Genomic DNA, 21,550 nt, shown 5'->3' with positions numbered 1-21,550 from the left:
CTTGGCCAGGGCTCGCCACCCCATAGTGGCACCATTATTCCACATGGCACAAAATATACTGCGACTCATAACAATAAGCCAGAGAAATATTTCGCGCTTGATCGCAATATATTGGTACTTGGGATTTATCAGAATTATTTGTTTTGTATCAAATTTTATTTGGGCATTTCATTATTTATTTAGTTATTTGTCTATACCTTATAATCTGTAAACAGATTTGATGTTCAAATACATTTAACCTATTTGAAGTTTAGTTTCAGTCCCTCCCAGCGCCATTTGATTGACAGAACATTCCTTTTGTTAAAAGCAAAATAGAAAAGGCAAACGAAATAGAAACATCAATGACAAAAATTGTCAGTTTTTTCCTTTTCTTTATTGACAAAAGTCAATAAAAGTAACTTTACTCTTTATTTATGCATTTCTTTCTCTTTATTTTTATTTGTTCAATTTTTTTTTCTTCTTATTTTGGCACTCCTGTGATTCCATACATCCTGCCATAACTGCCACATAGTCTTATTTTTTTTTCTTTCTTTTTTTTTTTTTTTTTTAATTAACAACAATGATAAATTTTACAATTCTAAAGGCAGTTTGGTATCACATTCAAACACTCTCTAAGACTCTCTGCTTTACTGCTACTCCCAGGGGCGTAGCACCAAAGTCTAGGCCCTGTACCCAGCCAGTGTTAGTGCCCCCCTATCCATTTGTGTGTGTGTTTGGGTGTGGGAGCATAAATTAGGCGGTCGTTGTCGGCAGACTCATTTTGCGCCACCTGAATGTCCAATGTTGAATGTTGCAGGGCTATTATTTAAAGTTATTTATATATCAATATATTTGAATCAAATTATAACCCCAATTAATTGAAGGTCACAAATTGTTTGAAATAAAAAACATGATTAATAGTAATAATGATAATAATAATAATAATTAAAACATGGACTGGAGCCCTGGGTAGTCAGGTCCACTGACTATTTTATTTTATTTATTTATTTAACTTAAGTAAAAATACAGATACAGGTGCAAAAAATTACTTAAGTAAAAGTACAAGTATCTAAGAAAAATTATACCCAAGTAAAAAGTACAAAAGTCCTTAGACACACCTTGTCATTTGTGCGTTTTCTTTATTTTCATGACTATTTACATTGTAAATTCTCACTGAAGGTAATAAACCTATGAATGTTCACGTCTGGAATTATGTATTAAAACTATGAATGAACACGTCTGGAATTATGTATTTAGCAAAAAACGGTGAAATAACTAAAAACATGTATAATATTCTAGTATCTTTAAAATAGCCCTACCCATTGCTCTGATTATTTTTTTGCACTTTCTTGCCATTCTCTTGATGAGCGTCAACAGGGAGTCACCTAAAATGGTTTTTGACTTCACAGTATGCCTTTTCATGGTTGCTTTGTGAAATTTATCGCTTTGTCAATGGGGTTGGGACCTTTATTTGTGTTACATTGAATGAGGCGTGTCCATACCTTTGGCCTGTACTGTACAGTACATACACAGTACTTTATATATTTTTTTAACACAGTATACATACATATATACCAGGGGTCGGGTTGACCGATTTTTTAAAACGGTGACGGAAAAAACAAGTCCATCTGTCATTTTGACAGGTTGCAATTCACACCCCAGACCACAGGGTGGTGAGTGAGCATATTAATTAGCTATTGTCTCTCTTGATGCATGACGTCGTTGGCCTTACTCTGAAAAATGTCAAGGCAACTGAGTGTCCGAAGTTTCTTCAAAAAGCCCCAAAACGACGATGGTGTTGATAAAAGAGGTGAAAAAAGAGGGACTGCACAAGCATGCACGCAATTCAAGTCCATGCGCACCAGGAGGAAAGTGTGAGACTGCGTTCAGGCCACAGTAGGTGAACTGTTAATTTCATTGTTCCATATGTAGCCTACCTACTGGGGCCACAGTCAGCTGTTTTTGTCACTGCGGAGAAAAAGTTACATATTCATCTGCTTGATGTGTGATGGCACGGTGTGGATTCTCTGTTAAGCTTGTTCGGACAGAATATTAATTTAAAATGAATGAAAACTAAATACTATTGAATATGTTGAAGTGGTATGCAATGTTAAGAGTTTTGTTAGCTCGAATTGCTGTGTCCAGCCGCTGTAGCTCTGCTACTCTCTGTGAACTCTCTATTCAAGCCGGAATGCGCGCGGCTCTTAAGTGTCTCTGTCACGTGACTGTGTCGTAGCCGGTAACGCGCTCGGCCAAATGGACACACAAGTAAGGAAGGTGAATTATGCCAAACAAAGGGTCACCACAATGTCATTATCATCATTTAAAAAATTTAAGTGACGGGTAAAAATAGATTATGACCAGATTTTTATGACACTGTCGGTCAAAATGACAGACAACGAAAAAGTCTAGCGCAACCTCTGATATATACAGAGATCTGAGTCAATATTCAAAGAAAAAAACTGAAAATTCATTGACTGCTCAGTTTTATTTAAAACTGTGCAGGATGGAAAAACAAGCAATAAAATTGACTGCACTGTAAACAGAAGCTTAAGAAGCTCAAAACCTCCAAAACTTTGATGGTCTGAGATACTGAAATAATATTCTGTCACACTGAGGCATTTTGTAGAATGTTTTGTAGAAGATTTTCTTTCCCCAGGTCGAAAGTTAGTGGTCTTTTTTCTGATTAATCTCTTTCCATGCCTACTAACATTTTCTACGTATTCCTGTTTTTGACAGTAATCCCATGATATGGTCACCACCAGATAGGCACTCTTCAAATTCAGAACACTGCTCGCCTTTACCTGGGGGGAGTGGTGTTGATAAGATAAGAGAATGGAATGTGGAGGTGTGTTTTTTTCCCCCTTTAATTGAGTTCACGAAGAAGCATTTCTGATTTTAACAGTTTCTCTTTATCTGTTTCATGTGACCTACATTTGAAGCTCTGAATCTTGGCCATAGGTTTCTCAATGGAAAATATACACTTTTAATGAAAAACATTATATTATTAAAATTCTGTGAATGACTGGTAACCAGTTCAGGGTGTATAAGGCCTCCTGTCCACAGTTAGCTGGGATAGGCTCCAGCATGCCCGCACGTGAGAATAAGTGATACAGAAGATGAATAAATGATTGCATATTTTCATTAATTTATTAATACCTAATATTTTAAAATCTGAATTCTTTGAGTTTTTACAATTGTAATAATTTGTAAACTTGATTACTAACATTCAGTACCAGTCTCTATTGCTTTTTCTCTGTTTTGACACAACCCTAACCAATCGTATTATTCTGTAGTCATCACAATGGCAAAACAAATAGATTTTGCCGCTATACATTTAGTAGAGCGGAAAAAGCCCTTTGAAAAGCCTGACCTGTACTCCTGACCCAATGAGAACACAATGTGCTCTTCACATAGACTGAAATGAAGGAGTTGAAACAGTCATCTACTATGGAGGTAAATGTGTCTTTATTATTCAATCAAAAAAGTTGCTTCAATCAAAAAAAAAAAAAAAAAGACACAAATCGACCTCCATACTCTACCTTCATATTTTTTCTTTCTACATGCGACTGTATGCCTATTTAAACGCTGATACCTTTGACACATCATGTAGATAGATGTAGAAGTTTAGAATTGAGAATGTTGGCAGGGTTGCCATTAGGAGTGGGAACCTCTTGGTGCCTCACGATACGATACGATTTGCGATGCAAAGCTCACGATAACGATGATCTGACGATATGGCGATACAACGATTATCAATACATTGGTATGGAAATCATTTTAGGAAATTTCACAAACAACTAATAAACAGAAAAACAAGCTTCTGCTGTGAATTGGAATGAGTTTATCACTAGTAGACGTCCAATCCATCTGAACTTGGAGGGTGGCAGCGAATGAACGAATTCGCTGCCATCCCTCCCACTTCAAACGGATTGAATGTATATGACCGTCAGTGGCAGCCAATGCCAGGCAATGAGGTAATTTTGGGCCATTTAAGATCATTTACCTGTTGATTTTCAGTTACTTCCTGTAGATTTTGGGGTATTTTATGGGTCACTTCCTGTTTATTTTGAGTTACAGAACAGGAAATGACCTGGGAATCACCTAAATGAATAGGCAGTGACTCAAACTCAGCAGGAAATAACCTGTAAATGCCCTAAAATGAACAGCAAGTGACCTGTAAATGCCCCGAAAATCGGACCGAATGACTATGAATGCTCTGGTTTTGAATGAACGAACGTTCCCAATCTAAATGGATTGGGCGTCGAGCACCGTCAACGGCAGCCTTAGAGTTAACTGAGACACTATTATGGTGGAAGATTTCGGTAGCAACTTGTTGGTTCCTTTTTTTTTTAAACATTGACACCTTTTTAAAACGAGATCTCGATTCTTGGTGGAAGCATATCGATTGGGATACAAAGTATCACGATATATCACCATTTCGATATTTTGTCACACCCCTAGTTGCCATACCAGAAAGACGGTTTCCAGCCCAATAAACACCATACAAACCTCACAGTTCAATAAAAAAAAAGAGCCCAAATTACAGCCTCCCATTCAAGATCAGGAAAAAAAATATGTAATCTGGGGAAAGTACTGTAGTTCTATTTAGATTGTTATCAAAAGCTAATCACTACTCCTACTACTACTACTACAACTACACTGATCACTAGGAAAACTTCAAAACACCAAGATATGCAAAAATAAAAATAAAAAAAATAAATAAAAATAAACAGTCCAACGAACGCATTATGTTATGCAGTTTAATTTTTTTTTTATTTTATTACCTACGAATCACAACATACATGCAGTTCACAACTCACGCGTTGTGAGGCGCTAAATGTCAGTTCAGTAGCCTCAATCCATTATAATAGGAGCGAAGATGCAGCTGTAAACAAGCAACGCAGCTGAACTTTAAGGTGTACACATAAAATTAACTGTTAAAACAGATCCTTTCGAAACAACTGAATTTTGTCAGAAGAAGCCCAAATGTTATCAACTCGCCCAAAGCAATTCTCTCTCCCGCCCCGAGTACTATATTTGAAATCGTCCCCGCGCAATCTGGCAACACTGTGTGCTGCGTATTAAAATACAGCTCATCATTGGTTTAAAATGGCCACGTGACTTGTCAGAAGCGCTGTCAATTGGTGGAATTCAGTTCCGGTTTAGAAGCAGCTGGGCGGATATACTCGAACGGCGCGCTCATTGAAATGAGTGTTTTAGAGCAGCTGCTGACCGTCAGTTTATTCGGTTAACTCTGTATTAAAGTTTTCCCCCCCGTTTTCTTCGGTTTGGTTCTTTTTTTTTTTTTTAACTTGGAAGAAATGGACTGCGTGGATTTTCCGAAAGTTTTTCCGAATTCCCCGAGGAAAGCTCAGGGGCAAATACAGGTTCGTTTTTGCCGCAAATGTGTTTTTATTAAGTCTAGCTGAAATTCGTCATGTGATAATGTTAACACATTTGCAGCAACCCTAAGTTTGTGACGTTTTACTGTGTATCGGAACTTTACTGGTGTCTAACGGTGTCCTCGCCACTGTTTTTCACAGGTCATATTTGGACCGATGTTTTCAGGCAAAAGGTAATACAGTGTACAGTATCATTGCTTACCTTGAAATCATAAATACGTGTGTGCCTCTTTCAAATGATATGTAGTAAGGCGGCAACAAACAAGTGCTGTAATTTAACATATGTCCCGCCAATTTATGCGTTGCTGACGTACTGTACGTCACTCAACTCCTTTGTCTCTACGCGTTGTCAATAATTCTCAGTACATTATTTTCACCGATACAAATACTAAAAATAAAAAATCAACTACAATGGGCCAACATTTAAATCGTGTCGGTGTTGTATAAACAATGCAACCCCAAATTAGTTTGTATTCCAAAAGTGAATGTATACATATAAAGAAAATAATACCTATTGGTGATAATGATTTAATCAAAAATGTTTAGCACTTATGTCAGAGAACTGTACTCACATGTTTAAAATAAAATCATTGTTCCTTCATGAATGCATTTTACTGGACTTAAAAAGTATCCAAATATTGTTGTAATTTAGAAGGGAAATGTATGACATTCAAACAAGAAAATTTATAGGTGCAAGCTTCTTTCCAATATATTTGAATAAATTGCATGTCTTAGATGTATAGTACATTTTGGCTGTATTTTTACTATTGTTGTACTGTTATCCCAGTTCGAGTGCTACTGCCCCATGTACAATCATGGACGAAATTATTGGAACCCCTGGAATTTTCCCCAGAAAATGCAGCATTTCTCACAGAAATTAATGCAATTACAAATGTTTTCAGTTTGAATGTGTTTATTTCTTGGATGTGCATTTGAAAAACAAAAAAGCTGAAGAGAAAAGCCAAAATGTACTCAATTATACACAGTATGCAAAAAATGGGCTGGACAAAATTGTTGTCACCCTCAGCTCAATATTTCTTTGCGCATCCTTTAGAAGAAATGACAGAAAGCAGTCGTTTCCTATAAGCATCAACAAGTTTCGTGCATCTCTCGGATGGAATTTTGGACCGCTCATCTTTTGCGAAGTGTTCCAGGTCTCTCAGATTTGGACTGTGCCTTCTTGCAATAGCAATTTTGAGATCTCTCCATAGTGTAGATCCAGACTCATCAATGGCCACCTCAGAAATTTCCAGCGCTTTGTCTCCAAACATTTCTTGGTGCTGTTTGAGGTATTTTTTGGGTCATTGTCCTGTTGGATCACCCATGACCTCTGACTCAGACCCAGTTTTCAGAAACTACATCCTACATTGCGGCCCAAAACATTTTGATAGTCTCCATATTTCATGACTCCTTGCACGCTGTCGAAGCAGCCAGTGCTAGAGGTAGCAAAACTACCCCAAAACATCATTGGACCTCCCCCATGTTTGACTTAGGCACTGTGTTCTTTTCTTTGAAGGCCTCATTATTTTTTCTGTCACTGGGTGCCTTAACAGTGTGCAAGGAGTCATGAAATATGCAGACTATCAAAAATGTTTTGGGCCGGTCATGGGTTTTCCAACAGGACATTGACCCAAAACATACCTCAAATCGCACCAAGAAATGGTTGGAGACCAGTGCAAGAAAAAAGAATGAGGGCTACAGAGAAAAAAACACAGTGCCTATAGTCAAACATGGTGGTGGAGGTCGAATGATGTTTTGGGGTTGTTTTGCTTCCTCTAGCACTGGATGCCTTGACAATGTGCAAGGACTCATGAAATATGGAGACTATCAAAATGTTTTTGGCATGTAGGATGTAGTGTCAGAAAACTGGGTCTGCGTCAGAGGTTATGGGTGTTCCAACAGGACAATGACCCAAAACATACCTCAAATAGCACTGAGAAAGGGTTGGATACAGAGTGCTGGAGAACTCTGAGGTGGCAATCAATTAGTCCAGATCTATACAATGGGGAGATCTCAAAATTGCTATAGACCCTACTCACATGACGTCACAACCACGCCTCTGCGCCATATTGTCTGCCAACTCGTTGTGTTGACGCATTACCGCTACGTAAATTCCTCCTATTATGGCATATTTTTCTGCTCGTTAACATTAATAATCAAAATGGTGAAGGCGTGTGTGGCGGTTGGTTACAATAACAGAGAAGATAGACGGAGAGACTTGAAGTTCTACCGTATTCCGAGAGACCCGGAGAGGAGAGCGAGATGGACTGCTGCAATTCGACGAGAAAACTGGGCTCCAAACGATTACCACAGATTATGTAGTAGTCATTTTATATCTGGTAAGATGCATTTAATAGAGGTGTGCAAAATTTCCGATTCTTAGATTATTCGCGATTCGGTCGTGGAAGATTCGAGAACGATTCACAAACATCCAAATTCCGATTATTAAAGTATGCAAAGTAAAGCGGAAGTACACAACACTCAGCGCGAGTAGCTAAACATCATGCTTCCCATTACCCGGCCCCTCGGGTAATGCCAATGCTCAACTCACGGCTCTAGCTCAACTCATGCAACGAGATAAAAAAACACAACAACATACCTGGCTGCTGCCGAAAAGCTGCTAGAAAAGTACATCCGTATAATGTCACGGTGGATATCATTTATATAGGACTAGATGCATTATAGACTTGGTAGTGTTAGCAGCACATCGACAAAAAGCTAGATGCGGGAGTTATAAACGGCCGCCATCTTAAAGCAGTACACTTCCCTGCAAGGCTGTTGTAGCGAACCTTCCAAGCAAACCTAATTAACTTTTTATCTAAAATACTCCTAAATCGGTAAAATATTTAATTGACTCTATCTTTACAATAGTTTTAAAACTTTCACATGTCGAAAGTAGACAAAAGGGAAATTATGGAATAACGGGAGCAATTTTAACAAATTTAATGGCTGATTCACAACATTAAATTAATTGAATGTAGTTTAAAGCTGCTGATACAGAATGGGGACTGGAGTTTTTTATCTAATGTTATTTTTGTATATTTGTTTACTGCTATATGTTAACTTGATACTGAAATAGTAGTGTGGTTTAGCCTGAGAGTATTTTTGAACAATTTTGGAACTAATGTACAAAACATTTAAAAAAAAAAAAAAAAAAAAAAAGAGAGAGCGAGAGAGAGAGAGGGGAAAAAAGGAGGGGGGTGCATCAATAATCGTTTTATAATCGAATCGGAGCCTCTGAATCGTAATCGAATCGTTAGGTGCCCAAAGATTCCCAGCTCTAGCATTTAATATATATTTAGAGGGTTTTGGGCTGAAAACCACAATTAAGATCATTGCGAGGCTAATCGCCGACAACATACAGTTTCAAATCCAAGATGCTTATTTCTTCCACCATCATTATTTTTTGAATAATATTTTGCTGGTACCAAGTGAAAGAAGCTGGCCTCGTCTGCGGATCATCAGTTAAACAGGTGTGTCCAAACCTTTTGCAAAGGGGGCCAGATTTGGTGTGGTAAAAATGTGGGGGGCTACATTGGCTGATTTACATAGAACAATATATTTAAACAAATTTTAGCAAGCCCTTCTGTGTGTCACATTTATTATTATTATTTTTGAATTAATAATTTCAACAATCTCGTCTTTGTGGCGTTCTCTTTCGTCACTCGGGCTCTTGCGAAATACTGCTGCTGTGAAATTAAACTAGCTTCAAGTTGCTATAATTTCTCGCTGCGTATCTTCCCTGTAATGTTGTCGTACATGTTAGCGTGTCTTGTTTGGTAATATTGCGTCACATCGAACTCCTTGAAAACAGCGACTGTCTCTTTGCAAATGAGACAGACACAGTTGTTGCGTGTTTTATCGAAGAAATAATCCAATATCCACCTATCCTTGAAGCGTCAGCCATCGCAGTCTTTTTTTTTTTTTTTTTTTTTTTTTGATTGTCGCCATTTTAGAAATGACACGGGGTAATGTTGCTTAGAGTGCTGCTCTTAATGTTTTTCAAAGTTTAGTGAGAATAGGCTGTTTCTGTGGAAAAGATAGTTGTAGATATCAGGGTAGCAGATGTCAGACAGACGGCGAAGACAGAGGGTTGAAAAATATCGATTTAGGCATCAAATATGGATCTGGCGAATGGATGGACTGAAGCTTTTCCACATAACGCCTTTTATGCAACGCATCCAATGAGTTTACAGCGTCTGAAAGCACCGGGGCTTCCATGAATTGCACTATAAATTGCCCTACAAATTGAAACCATTGAGAATACGGATAAACAATGACGGACAATATGGTGGCCAGATACAGCGACATGTCATTGTGTGACGTTGGTGTGTAGGGTCTATTGCAACAAGGCACCCTTCAAATCTGAGAGACCTGGAACACTTCGCAAAAGAAGACTGGTCCAAAATTCCATCTGAGAGGTGCACGAAACTTGTTGATGTTTACAGGAATCGATTGCTTTCTGTTATTTCTTCTAAAGGATGCGCAACCAAATATTGAGTTGAGGGCGCCAACAATTTTGTCCAGCCATAGACTTCATAATACTTGACAGGACATGGGAAACGGGGCCAATCCGTAGGAGGCCCAGTTTCCCATGTCCTGTCAACTATTTTCAAAAACTTCAAATATTTTGAAAACCAAAGCTGCTACCGACCTAAAACCAAAACAGGCACTTATCTTATAAGTGTAACACCATTTACCATCTTTGCTATATATGAGTCTCCATGAGCAGTGGCATAAAAAATTTCAAATATTGAATTTTTGGCTTAAACTTCGTCCTGTTTCAACCTAAATCTTAACGCAGAGTATGTTTGAGAATTGCTCTCCATGCCGGGGGCACGGGCTGGTGTGGGATGGGCCAGCCCTCTATTGTCAGGCGTTGCGCAGTGTCAGGGGGAAGTGACCTGTCAAGTAAATTATGATGTCTATGGTCCAGCCCATTTTTTGCATTCTGTGTAAAACTGAGTGCATTTTGGGTTTTCTGTTCAGCTTTTTTTTGTGTTTTTCCAATAAACATCTAAGAAATAAACCCATTCATATTGAAAAGATTTGTGATTGTATTAATTTCTGTGACAAATGCTGTATTTTCTAGAAAAATTCTAGGGGTGCCAATAAGTTCGTCCATGACTATGTGGGTGTACAATACAATACAATTTCTGAGAAGCTTGCAGTTTGTATTGGGATTTATTTTTTGTTTTATTTTTGTTCCTGCAGCACTGAATTGATGCGACGCGTGCGTCGTTTCGTGGTTGCCCAGTACAGGTGTTTGGTGATCAAATATGCCAAGGATACGCGCTACTCAGACTTAGGCATGGCTACGCATGATAAGTAAGTGGCCTGCTGTTGTTCATGTTTTGTCGTGCAAAAGTTTTTTCTTGAATAAGTCTATTAAAAGATATGGGTGTACAGTTTATACACCATTAGCTTGTACTGTATGCCATGTAGTGCCATTTTCATCTATGACACCTGGACATTGCTGACATTGCGGTCTTTGTCCACGGTGAATATATTGTAAATACAGTGAACCTCTATTTATTGTGAAAATATGTTCAAAACCCACCCACCATTAGGCATGTAGCGGTATGAGATTCTGACTGTAGATAACCAGCAAAAATAGCAAAAGCTACTAGCTAAACTAGCAAAGATTTCACGGGATTGCAATTGCAGCTCTAAAATGTGTTACATTGAGATATCTGGGTTAAAGAAAAACTTTTTTTTCCCATTGAACAAGATTTTTATTTTTCAGAACATACTAGCCAATTGGAACATAAAGAGTATAATGTTAAGCTAAAATTATAGTATATGGCGGAAAACACAGACAAGACTGAAAAAGCAGTTTCTGCTCTTGCACTCTTTAAAAGAAACTGCTGTATTTTAAGTCAAAACAACTGTTGGGTTTGACAGACCAATATGTCTATATGCTGCCATAGCAGATTCATGGCGCATTAAGCCCCCAAACTATTTTTAATTTGTCCGTTTTACCCTGAAAACCCCCGTTTACAGACGTCGCGCAACCGCTTTTGTTTCAACCCAGCCATAAAATGAAGGTAATTAATTATATTTATTATTCAAAATGCCTGTCGTTTTTAGCTTAGAATCATAAATTTATGTCTCATATTTCGTTTAAATTTTTTTTTTTAAAAACCTTTAAAAAATTCTCACATATTTTAAACTTTTAAACAAATTATGTCACAATGGAAAAAAATGGTGTCTAAAAAAGTCACAGGTATCTACCTCATAACTATCGCTTAATTGTATTTTTTTGTTGCTTTCGCATTTTCTCCGATAATTTGATAATCGATCCAAACAAAAATTGAAAAAAAAGTTTAAAAGGGTAAATATATGTATGAAAAACAACATCTCGACCACTCCTTGATGTCTGCAATTTCTGCATCGCGACCCTTGTTATATGACCATGTTTCATCCATAAAATCCCCTTCAAAATCCAGCTGTGGCTATTCACAACTGTATCTTGACACTCAGCGATAAATGCTACATGTTTTTGTTTTTAGATCGAAACAAGGTAGGTACACGATAATATCTTGGTAAAGTCATGGTGTCTGTAATTCTGCTCTCGCGTGCGCTCACCTCCAGATAGGGTTTTGCTGTTTAAAAAACTTTTTTTTTTGTTTTTTTTTTTAAATGCCCTCCTGTTAAAAAATTTTCTTCCCCCAGAAAATTGAGATTTTAAACTTTCTAATGATGTATCACACATGCATATCGGACAATTTTGAAAGTTGGCCAAATTGGGGGTCTCAGAGCGGAATTTCAAGTCACCTGAGTGTTTTCCGCCATATACAGTACTGTGCAAAAGTTTTAGGCAGGTGTCCTGCCTAAAACTTTTGCACAGTACTGTATATATTCTAGATAAAATTTAAATACAGTCCTTTAAGTGAGTGTAAGGCAATCATTTTTTTCACGTGTTTCGGGGATTTAAGGCTTTAAGATGCACCTGTATTAAAGTATGGAGTGGACTGTTTCCTTGGCAACAATAGGCAAATGCCATAATTTTGAGGTTAACAGATCACTGCAACACATTTAAAACATTAAATAAATCATCAACTATCAATTTGTTCATTTTGAAATGTATGACCTTTGAAGTACTTTGTGTGGAAAAATTTAAAACTTGACCAACACCGGCTGCACCTAATGTATTGTGCCGCCGTGTTTCTCTTCGATGTGATCTTTTGGCATACCATCTTACAGGGGCATTGCTACCACAATGCGACTCAATGGTGGCTGTATCCCAAGTTTAGCTCATTTTCCAGACAAAAAAATTGCAAGTTCAAATGAATGCGCATCTCTAGAAAACCTTATATCTCCAGGCTATTACATCTGCGACATTGAAATGCTGTTTGGTTAGAACGAGAGGTTGTGATAGAAAGGGGGTTCACTGATCTTCATTGGGACATAAGGCTACAATTGCATCATGTTGGCATGCTTTATGGGTGTTTCATTCATGCAAAAAAATGAAATTACTTGTACGTCCCTTAGAAACACAATGGAAGCTATACCAGCAAACTCGCTTAGAGATGTGTGGTCGCTGGCACTGCAAGCCTGTGTCATTGGAATTGATGAAGGGCAATTTGTAAGTGGATTGTTTTTTTCTACTACTTTCTTTCATGTTATGGCTATTGACTCTTACTTAAACTCTTTGTGTCATTGCAGTTCCCGGACACAGTTGAGTTTTGTGAGGAAATGGCCAATTTGGGCAAGATTGTGATTGTTGCTGCCTTGGATGGAACCTTCCAGAGAATGGTGCCTTTGCTTACCTGAAAAATACACATTGTCTAGTGATTGTGCTGGAATGTGAACTGTTGACTTGGCATTACAACTGCATTTATTCATTTTTTTTTTTTTAAGCCATTTGGAAACATTTTGAACCTTGTCCCTCTGGCTGAAAGCGTGGTGAAGCTTCACGCCGTCTGCATGCAGTGTTATAAAGAAGCGGCCTACACAAAGAGGATTGGAGCAGAGAAGGAGGTGAGGGTACACATTAAGAAAATTAGTTGGCGGGATTTATTATATTTTAAGCATCATGTTTTCTGTCGTCCGTAGGTGGAAGTGATCGGCGGAGCTGACAAGTACCAAGCAGTTTGTCGAAAGTGTTATGGAAATCTGATGGCGGTCAAAGAAAACCGACCTCCCCTCAGGGATGAAACGCCTCAACATGTACCTAACGAGAAACTTATGGACTCTGGAATTCCCAGAAGGCTTTTCTCTGCCCTCCACTTCTGAACACATAAAAACTGTTGCTTAGGTGTGAAGGTTGATAAAGCCAAGTCTCATTGCTATACATTGAATTCCAATGAAGCACAGTTGTGGCGAACCTCCAAGGTGCTGAAATGAGAAACACTTCTAGGTTCTGTTAATATATTGTTATACAGTTACAGTATTGCTTTTATATCTCTGGATATGTTATTTGTGCATTGATATCAATGTAATCACTTAGATTCACACTTACATAGATATTTCTGTCAGACATTTGTCTTTCAGTAGTCTGGAAGTGCATGCTAGTTTTTATTTAATTTTCTAATTGGTGGACTATTAACATATGTATACAGAAAACCACATAAAGCTGTCGGTACTAAAGGTGTTATTTCTGAGCATTTCGGTTACAGACAAAATATTGGAGAGGGCATTAGTTTAAAACTAGTGAAAATTATTTTCTATGACTTTCATTATTTAATAAAATGTGACTGTAAAGATTGTGGTAAGGTTAATATTTTTCTTTACTGGATTTACATCTTTGTGCCTTGTCCTTTCTATTAGGGTTGTTCCGATCATGTTTTTTTGCTCCCGATCGTTTTAGTTTAAGTATTTGCCGATCCCGATATTTCCCGATCAGATTGCTTTTTTTTTTTTTTTTTGCTCCCGATTCAATTCCAATCAGTCCCGAATCCCGATAATTTTTCCCAATCATATACATTTTGGCAGTGCATCAAGAAAAAAATGAATAAAACTCTGACGAATATATACATTCAACATACAGTACATAAGTACTGTATTTGTTTATTATGACAATAAATCCTCAATATGGCATTTACATTATTAACATTCTTTCTGTGAGAGGGATCCACGGATAAAGACTTGTGACTTTGTATATTGTGACTAAATATTGCCAACTAGTGTATTTGTTGAGCTTTCAGTAAATGATACTGTAGCCATCCACTGTATTTGTTTATTATGACAATAAATCCTCAATATGGCATTTACATTATTAACATTCTTTCTGTGAGAGGGATCCACGGATAAAGACTTGTGACTTTGTATATTGTGACTAAATATTGCCAACTAGTGTATTTGTTGAGCTTTCAGTAAATGATACTGTAGCCATGCCCAAATGCATGATAGGAAGTGGAACCATGACTGTGCGTAGTGCTACCAATTGATATCTTCTCTGCGTTGGGAAATAACATAAGGTGTTAAGAAAAAGATCAATGCTTCCCCACATTGCTTCCCATGATATTTCTAATCATAGGGAGAGGGATTGTAAGGCTTTAGCCAACTAAAAAAAGGCTCCAAAGGCTACCAAAATTCACTTTACTCATTTTATGCTGTCTTTTATCTCTCTATATAGGTAAAACGGCGCCATTACAGATTGAGCGCGAAAATGCGTGAGTGGGTCGTGCAGCGCATGCATTAATTGTGTTAAATATTTTAACGTGATACATTTTTTTAAAAAATCAATTACCGCTGCTATCGGGATAAATTTGATAACTATCTTAAGCCCAAACTAAAGACTGGATGAGTGTAACATGTCTGTAACATTAAATACAATTAGAAAACGATTTAATTAAACTATAGATATAATTAATATATATATATATATAATTAAAAAATATATAAATATTTTAAAAAAAGGCATGGCCGATATTTTTTTCGCCGATTCCGATACTTTGAAAATGACGTGATCGGCATCCCGATCGATCGGGACATCTCTACTTTCTATGTTTTTGGAATTTAATTCCAGACCAGGTGTAATTTAAATCTTGTGTAATTTGAGTGCCGGTCTGACTGAAATGTTTTATAATATGTAGTAAAGTAACTTAAAATACACTGTCAGTTATCCAAGCAGTGTGTAGTAAGTTATTAGCACCTTGGCCACTTTTTTGTTGTGAAGGGGATACACAAGACAAAAAGAATGTGGCTAAAGATATGTTGAGAGCAAAATTATTTTTGGGGGGAGTGACCATTTTGAATACAAATCCATGGCTTCAAAATACTAATATGCTGTAACAAATCAATGTTCCAACAGCATTACTGAGATTTAACTGTAGGTTTATCAAACAAGCATATCCACGAGAAGAAGCACAACTTGAAGTGAACACGACACTTTTGTCACTTGACACAGAGAAGCCTCAAAGACCTCAAGTGTACAACACAAAGACTGAGTTTGCAGTGAAGGCATGTTTTTTTTCTTCCCCAAGAAGCTCTTCTGTTGTTAATTAGTTACTATTCAATGGGTGTGTCATCTGCACTTCACCCAGATTCATTCATGTAAAACAAGCTTAAAGGGTATCTGGAATTTCACAAAGCCAAGACGATTTGGACGGTTGTATTTTTTTGTGGCAAACGAAAAGAAAAAAAGGGCTCCATGCCGACATTTATGTTCGGGAGTTCTGACAAGAATTTCTAGCCACTTTCACCCCTGAATTAGACTGCCATAATTACGAAATTACACAGTCGCTAGCATTAATGAATGCTTTTGACATATGTCATTAAGTGTCATCCAACAAATTATGTCATTTTAAATGAACGTAAAAGATGCAGACTGGACATAAATGGAGTTCGTAACAATTTGCCAGATGACACTTAATGACGTCCGTCAAGCATAGGCGGAGTTTGACTTTTGGGCTGAGGGGCACTACATGTTGATGACCCCAAAACGCAGTGTCAGACATAAAAATTAACTTACAAGAATATTTATCATAAGTTGAAAATGAGCATTTTTTCTGTTTCCCATCATTCTTGAGGGGAATTCTAAATCAGGCTGCTTAAGACAGCTATACTTTTCGCCAAGATCATCATCTATTGACTATGGTACGCCTGCCGGTCGTGCCAATGTAGTTACCCCAGTCAAAAATTGTATCCCCTGGGCGGAGCCATATGGAAGTAGATTTGTGTCTTCATTATTCGAAAAAAAGTGTGTGTGGGGGGGGGGGGGGGGGGGGGAATTGTGAATGCAAAAATAAATTTAAAACTCAAAATAATGCATTTGAAAGCTATTTTTATTTGAATTTTTTTCCTGAAGTCAATTTTTTTGTTGATTGAGGCAACTTTTTTGACTGAAGTAATGTTTTGTGGTTGGGCCACATTTTGGCTAGGACATTTGTGTCTTTATTATTCAATCAAAAAGTTGCTTTAAACAAAAATATATATTTTCAAACGAAACTTCACTTCAATCCAAAAAAAAAAAAAAAAAAAAAAATTCAATCAGAGAAAAAGTTTTTGAATTCGAAAAAAATATTTGATACTCAAATATTTGCATTTGAACACTTAATTTTGAATTTTAAAAGTTTTCTTTAATTTTAGCAATCCTTTTTGTGTTTGGGCTATATTATGGGTAGGACATTTGTGTCTAAATCATTTAATCCCCCAAAAAGTTGCTTCAATCAAATCATTTTAATCAATCATTTTAAATAATATGCAAAGCAAATGACTGTCTAAGGTGCTAGTCACATGATCTGTTCAAAAAATAATTTTGACTCATTATAAAAAAAAATTTGTTCATTTTATTCATTTTTGTTGTTTGCTTTATGGCTTTACAACTTATATATATATATATATAATAGTCAATTACATTTATTGACACTTTTCAGCCACCAGGGGGGACTGGCCCCCCCTTAAACTCTGCTTATGCCGTCAAGCATTCATTAATGCTCATGATAGTGTCTCATCATAATTATGACAGTCTTATGACACCACTGTCAAATAAAATGTTACCAATTTTTCTATGTGACATTTTGAAAGTATGATGCAACATCTGTGTTGGACAACATAATACAGTTAATCCTTCAGGCATTTTGTGCCATATAAAACAAAGTTACAATCCATGTTACTAAATTGCTCTTTCTGTAAAATATTAAGTATTTTAAAACATATAGAATTTAAAAACGCACAAATACTGAACCGAGCCAAGACTCCAGTTGTGACCTGAACCAGTAAGAATTTGTTCTGATTTGTCAAATGCGTAAGTCAAACTTATCAGATCAGAAAATGAACATGTTTACAATACTATAATTGCATTTTTTTCTGGTGTCTCAGTCATAAATCCACTTCCATAGTTTGGTTACATCATTTATCAACGCTTGGAAAAAAAAAAAAGGGGGGGGGGGGGCAATTTATCACTTGAAATTCAAACAACTCTTATAAATGACCTTGCAAAAACAGTTGCTCAAAGTACGCAAACCGCAAATTTTGCAGACTTCTGATAATAGATAAAATACTGTTTAAACAAAAAAAGAATGACACTGCTTGCAGGCTCATCCATTTTGTGATTTCATATAAACTGATCGACTCAAGTAATGGTGCATATGATAATACGTATTAATGATGTAGCGAGGAAGGGTGGGGGAATCAGGATACTCGCATTTAATTTAGGGCTGTCAAAATTATCACGTTAACGGCAAATTAATTACGTTAAAATACTTGACGCATTTAACGCACATGCTCCGCTCAAACATTAAAATGACAGCACAGTGTCATGTCCAGTTGTTACTTGTGGTTTTTGGTGTTTTGTCACCCTCTGCTGGCGCTTGGGTGCGACTGATTTTATGGGTTTCAGCACCATGAGCATTGTGTAATTATTGACATCAACAATGGCGAGCTACTAGTTTATTTTTTGATTGAAAATATTACAAATTTTATTAAAACGAAAACAATAAGAGGGGTTTTAATATAAAATTTTTATAATCTGTACTAACATTTATCTTTTAAGAACTACAAGTCTTTCTTTCCATGGATCGCTTTAACAGAATGTTAATAATGTTAATGCCATCTTGCAGGGCCGGCCCAGGCCATTTGGGGGCCCTAAGCAAAATAATGCAAAGGGGCCCATATTTTTGGCCCACCATTTCGTCACAGTGTATCGTGAAACCCATACATGTAATCCAACCCATACGTCCATATTTTGTATATTAATCAGATTTTGTTCCACTGCATACTTCAAACTTCTCACCCCAAATGATTGTCAGTACTTACAGTAGATAGCGCCAAACCTTTTTCTAAAAGAGGAAAGAAAAGGAAGAACTTATTTTTTAAAGCTTGTAATCATGTATCAAAACTCACAAAAGTCAAATAAAGCAAACTGTAGTAAACAAAATAGAATAGAAATTAAACAATTGCCAGATTGGGGGCCCCGTAGTGGTCAGGGGCCCTAAGCAGCTGCATAGTCTGCATATAGGCTGTGCCGGCCCTGCCATCTTATTGATGTATTATTAAAATAAACAAATACAGTACTTATGTACAGTATGTTGAATGTATATATCCGTGTTGTGTCTTATCTTTTCATTCCAACAATGATTTACAGAAAAATATGCCATATTTCATAGATGGTTTGAATTCCGATTAATTACGATTAATTTTTAAGCTCTGATTAACTCGATTAAAAATTGTAATCGTTTGACAGCCCTAATTCAATTGGCTAAAAGTGCCGGTATTGATAAAATGTCCGCCCCTATGTCGGGAAGTCAATTCCTGGAAATACTGACTTTAATTTAGGCTATTCTCCACTATAACACATTAAAAAATGATTTTTTAAAAATTTAATTAAGCAGGATTCCTTCTGCTGTTTTGCACATGACAGAGGTGTTGTCCATTCCTTTAACTTGTAGTAATTCCTTTAGTTATTTACGGCAAATGAAGACAAATTCATGTTGAAAATTAGTTGTGGAACACGGCAAATAAAAGGGCACTCGTTTTGCCAAGAAATCTGTACAAATGAAAAAAACTCCTGGTGTTGATCTCATCAACTGTAATCAACAGTTTCGCAATTATGCTAACATTCCATATGCCTGCTTGAGGTAAGTGTTGTGTCATAGCACACAGGTCAGCTGATCCAAAGATCATCTCTAATGTCAGCTCTCAGTCCGATGGCAAGATCTGATCATAGACCAGAGAGCCTTTGCGGTAATCCACAGTGTCCCTCTTCTATTAACTTGCATGCAGTTCTTCAACTCCTCGAGTTTAAATAGAGAAGCGTTATATCCCCGATAAGCCTTATCACCAATGGAGACCCAGTTTGGACTTGTTGGATCTGCTACTAGCAAATAAGCAGCAGCCCTGCTCTTGCCATAACAGAGCTTTCTGTATCAGTAATTCGGTGGCTGATAGCCGGGCGTCGGCTGCAGGTTTGGGGTGAAGGCAGGTTGCTGGCTTAAGTCAGCTAGGGTGGGATAGGTGGTGGGGGTGTATGGCGTGGGGTTGTAGGGGGCAGGGGCGTAGGTTGGCGGGTAAGGCTCGTGTTGTTCTGGAGGCTGCTCAGTGTAGGTTGGGATGGCGACGTCGTCAGTGCCGCTACGGAAACGACCCAAGGCGAAGTAGGTTAGGATTCCCTGAATAATAACACACAATTAAGTACCATGGAGTGGACATCTGAACAATTGCGAGGCAAAGCAAGCTTCTCATATGTTGTCACATAGATGCGTAAAGTAGCAGACCAATCACATACATTTTGTGCTACTCCCAAATACAGTGGTACCTCGACATACGATCTCTTCAACACACAATCTTTTCGACATCCGACCTAAAATTTGACTCGCCATTTGTTTGTTTTCCTGCAAGACAGACGACGCACGACAGATTTTCTTGTGAGAGAAATAAACATGGGTTCTAAGAATGTTAATGCGGGTGGTGAAAAAAGGAAAAAGGTCATGCTTACCATTGAAATAAAGATGGAAATGACAGAAAAATATGAGCTTGGTGTGCCCGTCCGTGAACTGGCTCGACAATATGGCCATAGAATGTCTACGATCTCGACGGTCCTCCTCCGACCTCCGTTCGCCAGTCTTTATCAGTTAAGGTAACATCGTCGAAGAAATCACCAACTTCGTCAAGTTTTTAATCATTTATTTCAGCAACACAACACGCCTACTGTCTGCCGCAATTGACGCCAACAACAAAACATTAAAAGTAAGTGAAAACCCTACCCCACCTTTCTCACTGTCACGTCAGTCACGCCGTGCCTTCAGCTACACCACGCAAAAGACGACAGGTGGGAATCTTGGGGCATCTCACGATTCGATTACGATTCAGAGGCTACGAGTCGATTATAAATCGATTATTGATGCACCCCACCCCCCAGCTATTAGCTACTTTTAATGTTTCGTACATTGGTTACAAAAATAGTACAAAAATCCTCTCAGGCTAAAATAAACTACTATTTCAGTATCAAGTTAACAGTAAATAACAGTAAATAAAATACTCAAATCCCCATTCTATATCAGCAGCTTTAAAGTGCGTATGACACCAAAAAGCATGTTTATTCCATATTTCATGTGGTGTTTTATGCTCCTGAATGAAATGGACCACTTGGATGTGTGTGGAAGCGATCGTTTTATATATTCAATTTTTGAATCCTGCGCCATGAAAATGAGTGACTTCTGGCTCCAGTCTCGAGTTGAGAAAGAAGGCGCTGTGACGTGTATGGTAGAAGGTATCCTGTTCACTATCCAGCCGTACTGTTGTATGGGAAGGACTATGGATTGAGCTGATTTTGCCGATTAATTTGTTTATTTTTCGCATCACGCCAGCCAAACAGCTGCAGAAAAATGCTGCTGCACCAGGGAGAGGCTTGTGAGCCTTTTTGGGGTTTCAAAAAGTTCCCCTTCACCAGTGGATATTGGCCAAAACAAGCCCTACTACTGTGTGACCATTGGACCTATGGGGAAGTGAGTAAAAATCTTGTTTTGTATTATGTCAAATACTGGGATCATTTCAATACGTAGGTGGCTTGCATTTTGTGGCTGACAGGCTCCTTGTCTAATCGGCTGGTCGGCTTATCGCACATCCCCCCGCCGGGAGAGCACTTTACTCGGTTTATTGCCCTCTTCATGTGCCCGGTGTTCTGTCAAATTTTCCACCCGATCAGAAATTGCAAGTTTGTGTTAAAAATAGCCGCGAATACAGCGATTACAAAGTAAATAAACACTACAAACTAGAGCTGG

General features: G+C 37.7%; 2 protein-coding genes across 2 annotated transcripts in view; one reads left to right on the top strand and one right to left on the bottom strand.

Annotated features, from left to right (window-relative positions):
• The first annotated feature begins 5,184 nt into the window (after positions 1–5,184).
• On the top strand, positions 5,185–14,109 carry tk1 (thymidine kinase 1, soluble). The gene is made up of 7 exons (XM_057844369.1): positions 5,185–5,369; positions 5,526–5,557; positions 10,599–10,712; positions 12,879–12,972; positions 13,053–13,142; positions 13,248–13,367; positions 13,443–14,109. The coding sequence occupies exons 1-7, from the start codon at positions 5,304–5,306 to the stop codon at positions 13,620–13,622; spliced, it is 696 nt and encodes a 231-aa protein (XP_057700352.1). The 5' UTR covers positions 5,185–5,303; the 3' UTR covers positions 13,623–14,109.
• syngr2b (synaptogyrin 2b) overlaps positions 12,319–21,550 on the bottom strand; it is a 29,071-nt gene continuing 19,839 nt past the window's right edge. Inside the window, exon 4 of the mRNA XM_057844368.1 lies at positions 12,319–19,939. Within this exon, the coding sequence (XP_057700351.1) occupies positions 19,697–19,939 (243 nt within the window). The 3' untranslated portion in view covers positions 12,319–19,696. The remainder of the gene's footprint in view (positions 19,940–21,550) is intronic.

This window comes from Corythoichthys intestinalis, chromosome 8, assembly GCF_030265065.1.
Source record: "Corythoichthys intestinalis isolate RoL2023-P3 chromosome 8, ASM3026506v1, whole genome shotgun sequence".
NCBI classification, from domain to species: domain Eukaryota; kingdom Metazoa; phylum Chordata; class Actinopteri; order Syngnathiformes; family Syngnathidae; genus Corythoichthys; species Corythoichthys intestinalis.
Note: the sequence above shows the minus strand (reverse complement) of the source record. Positions and strands in the feature narration are given on the sequence as shown.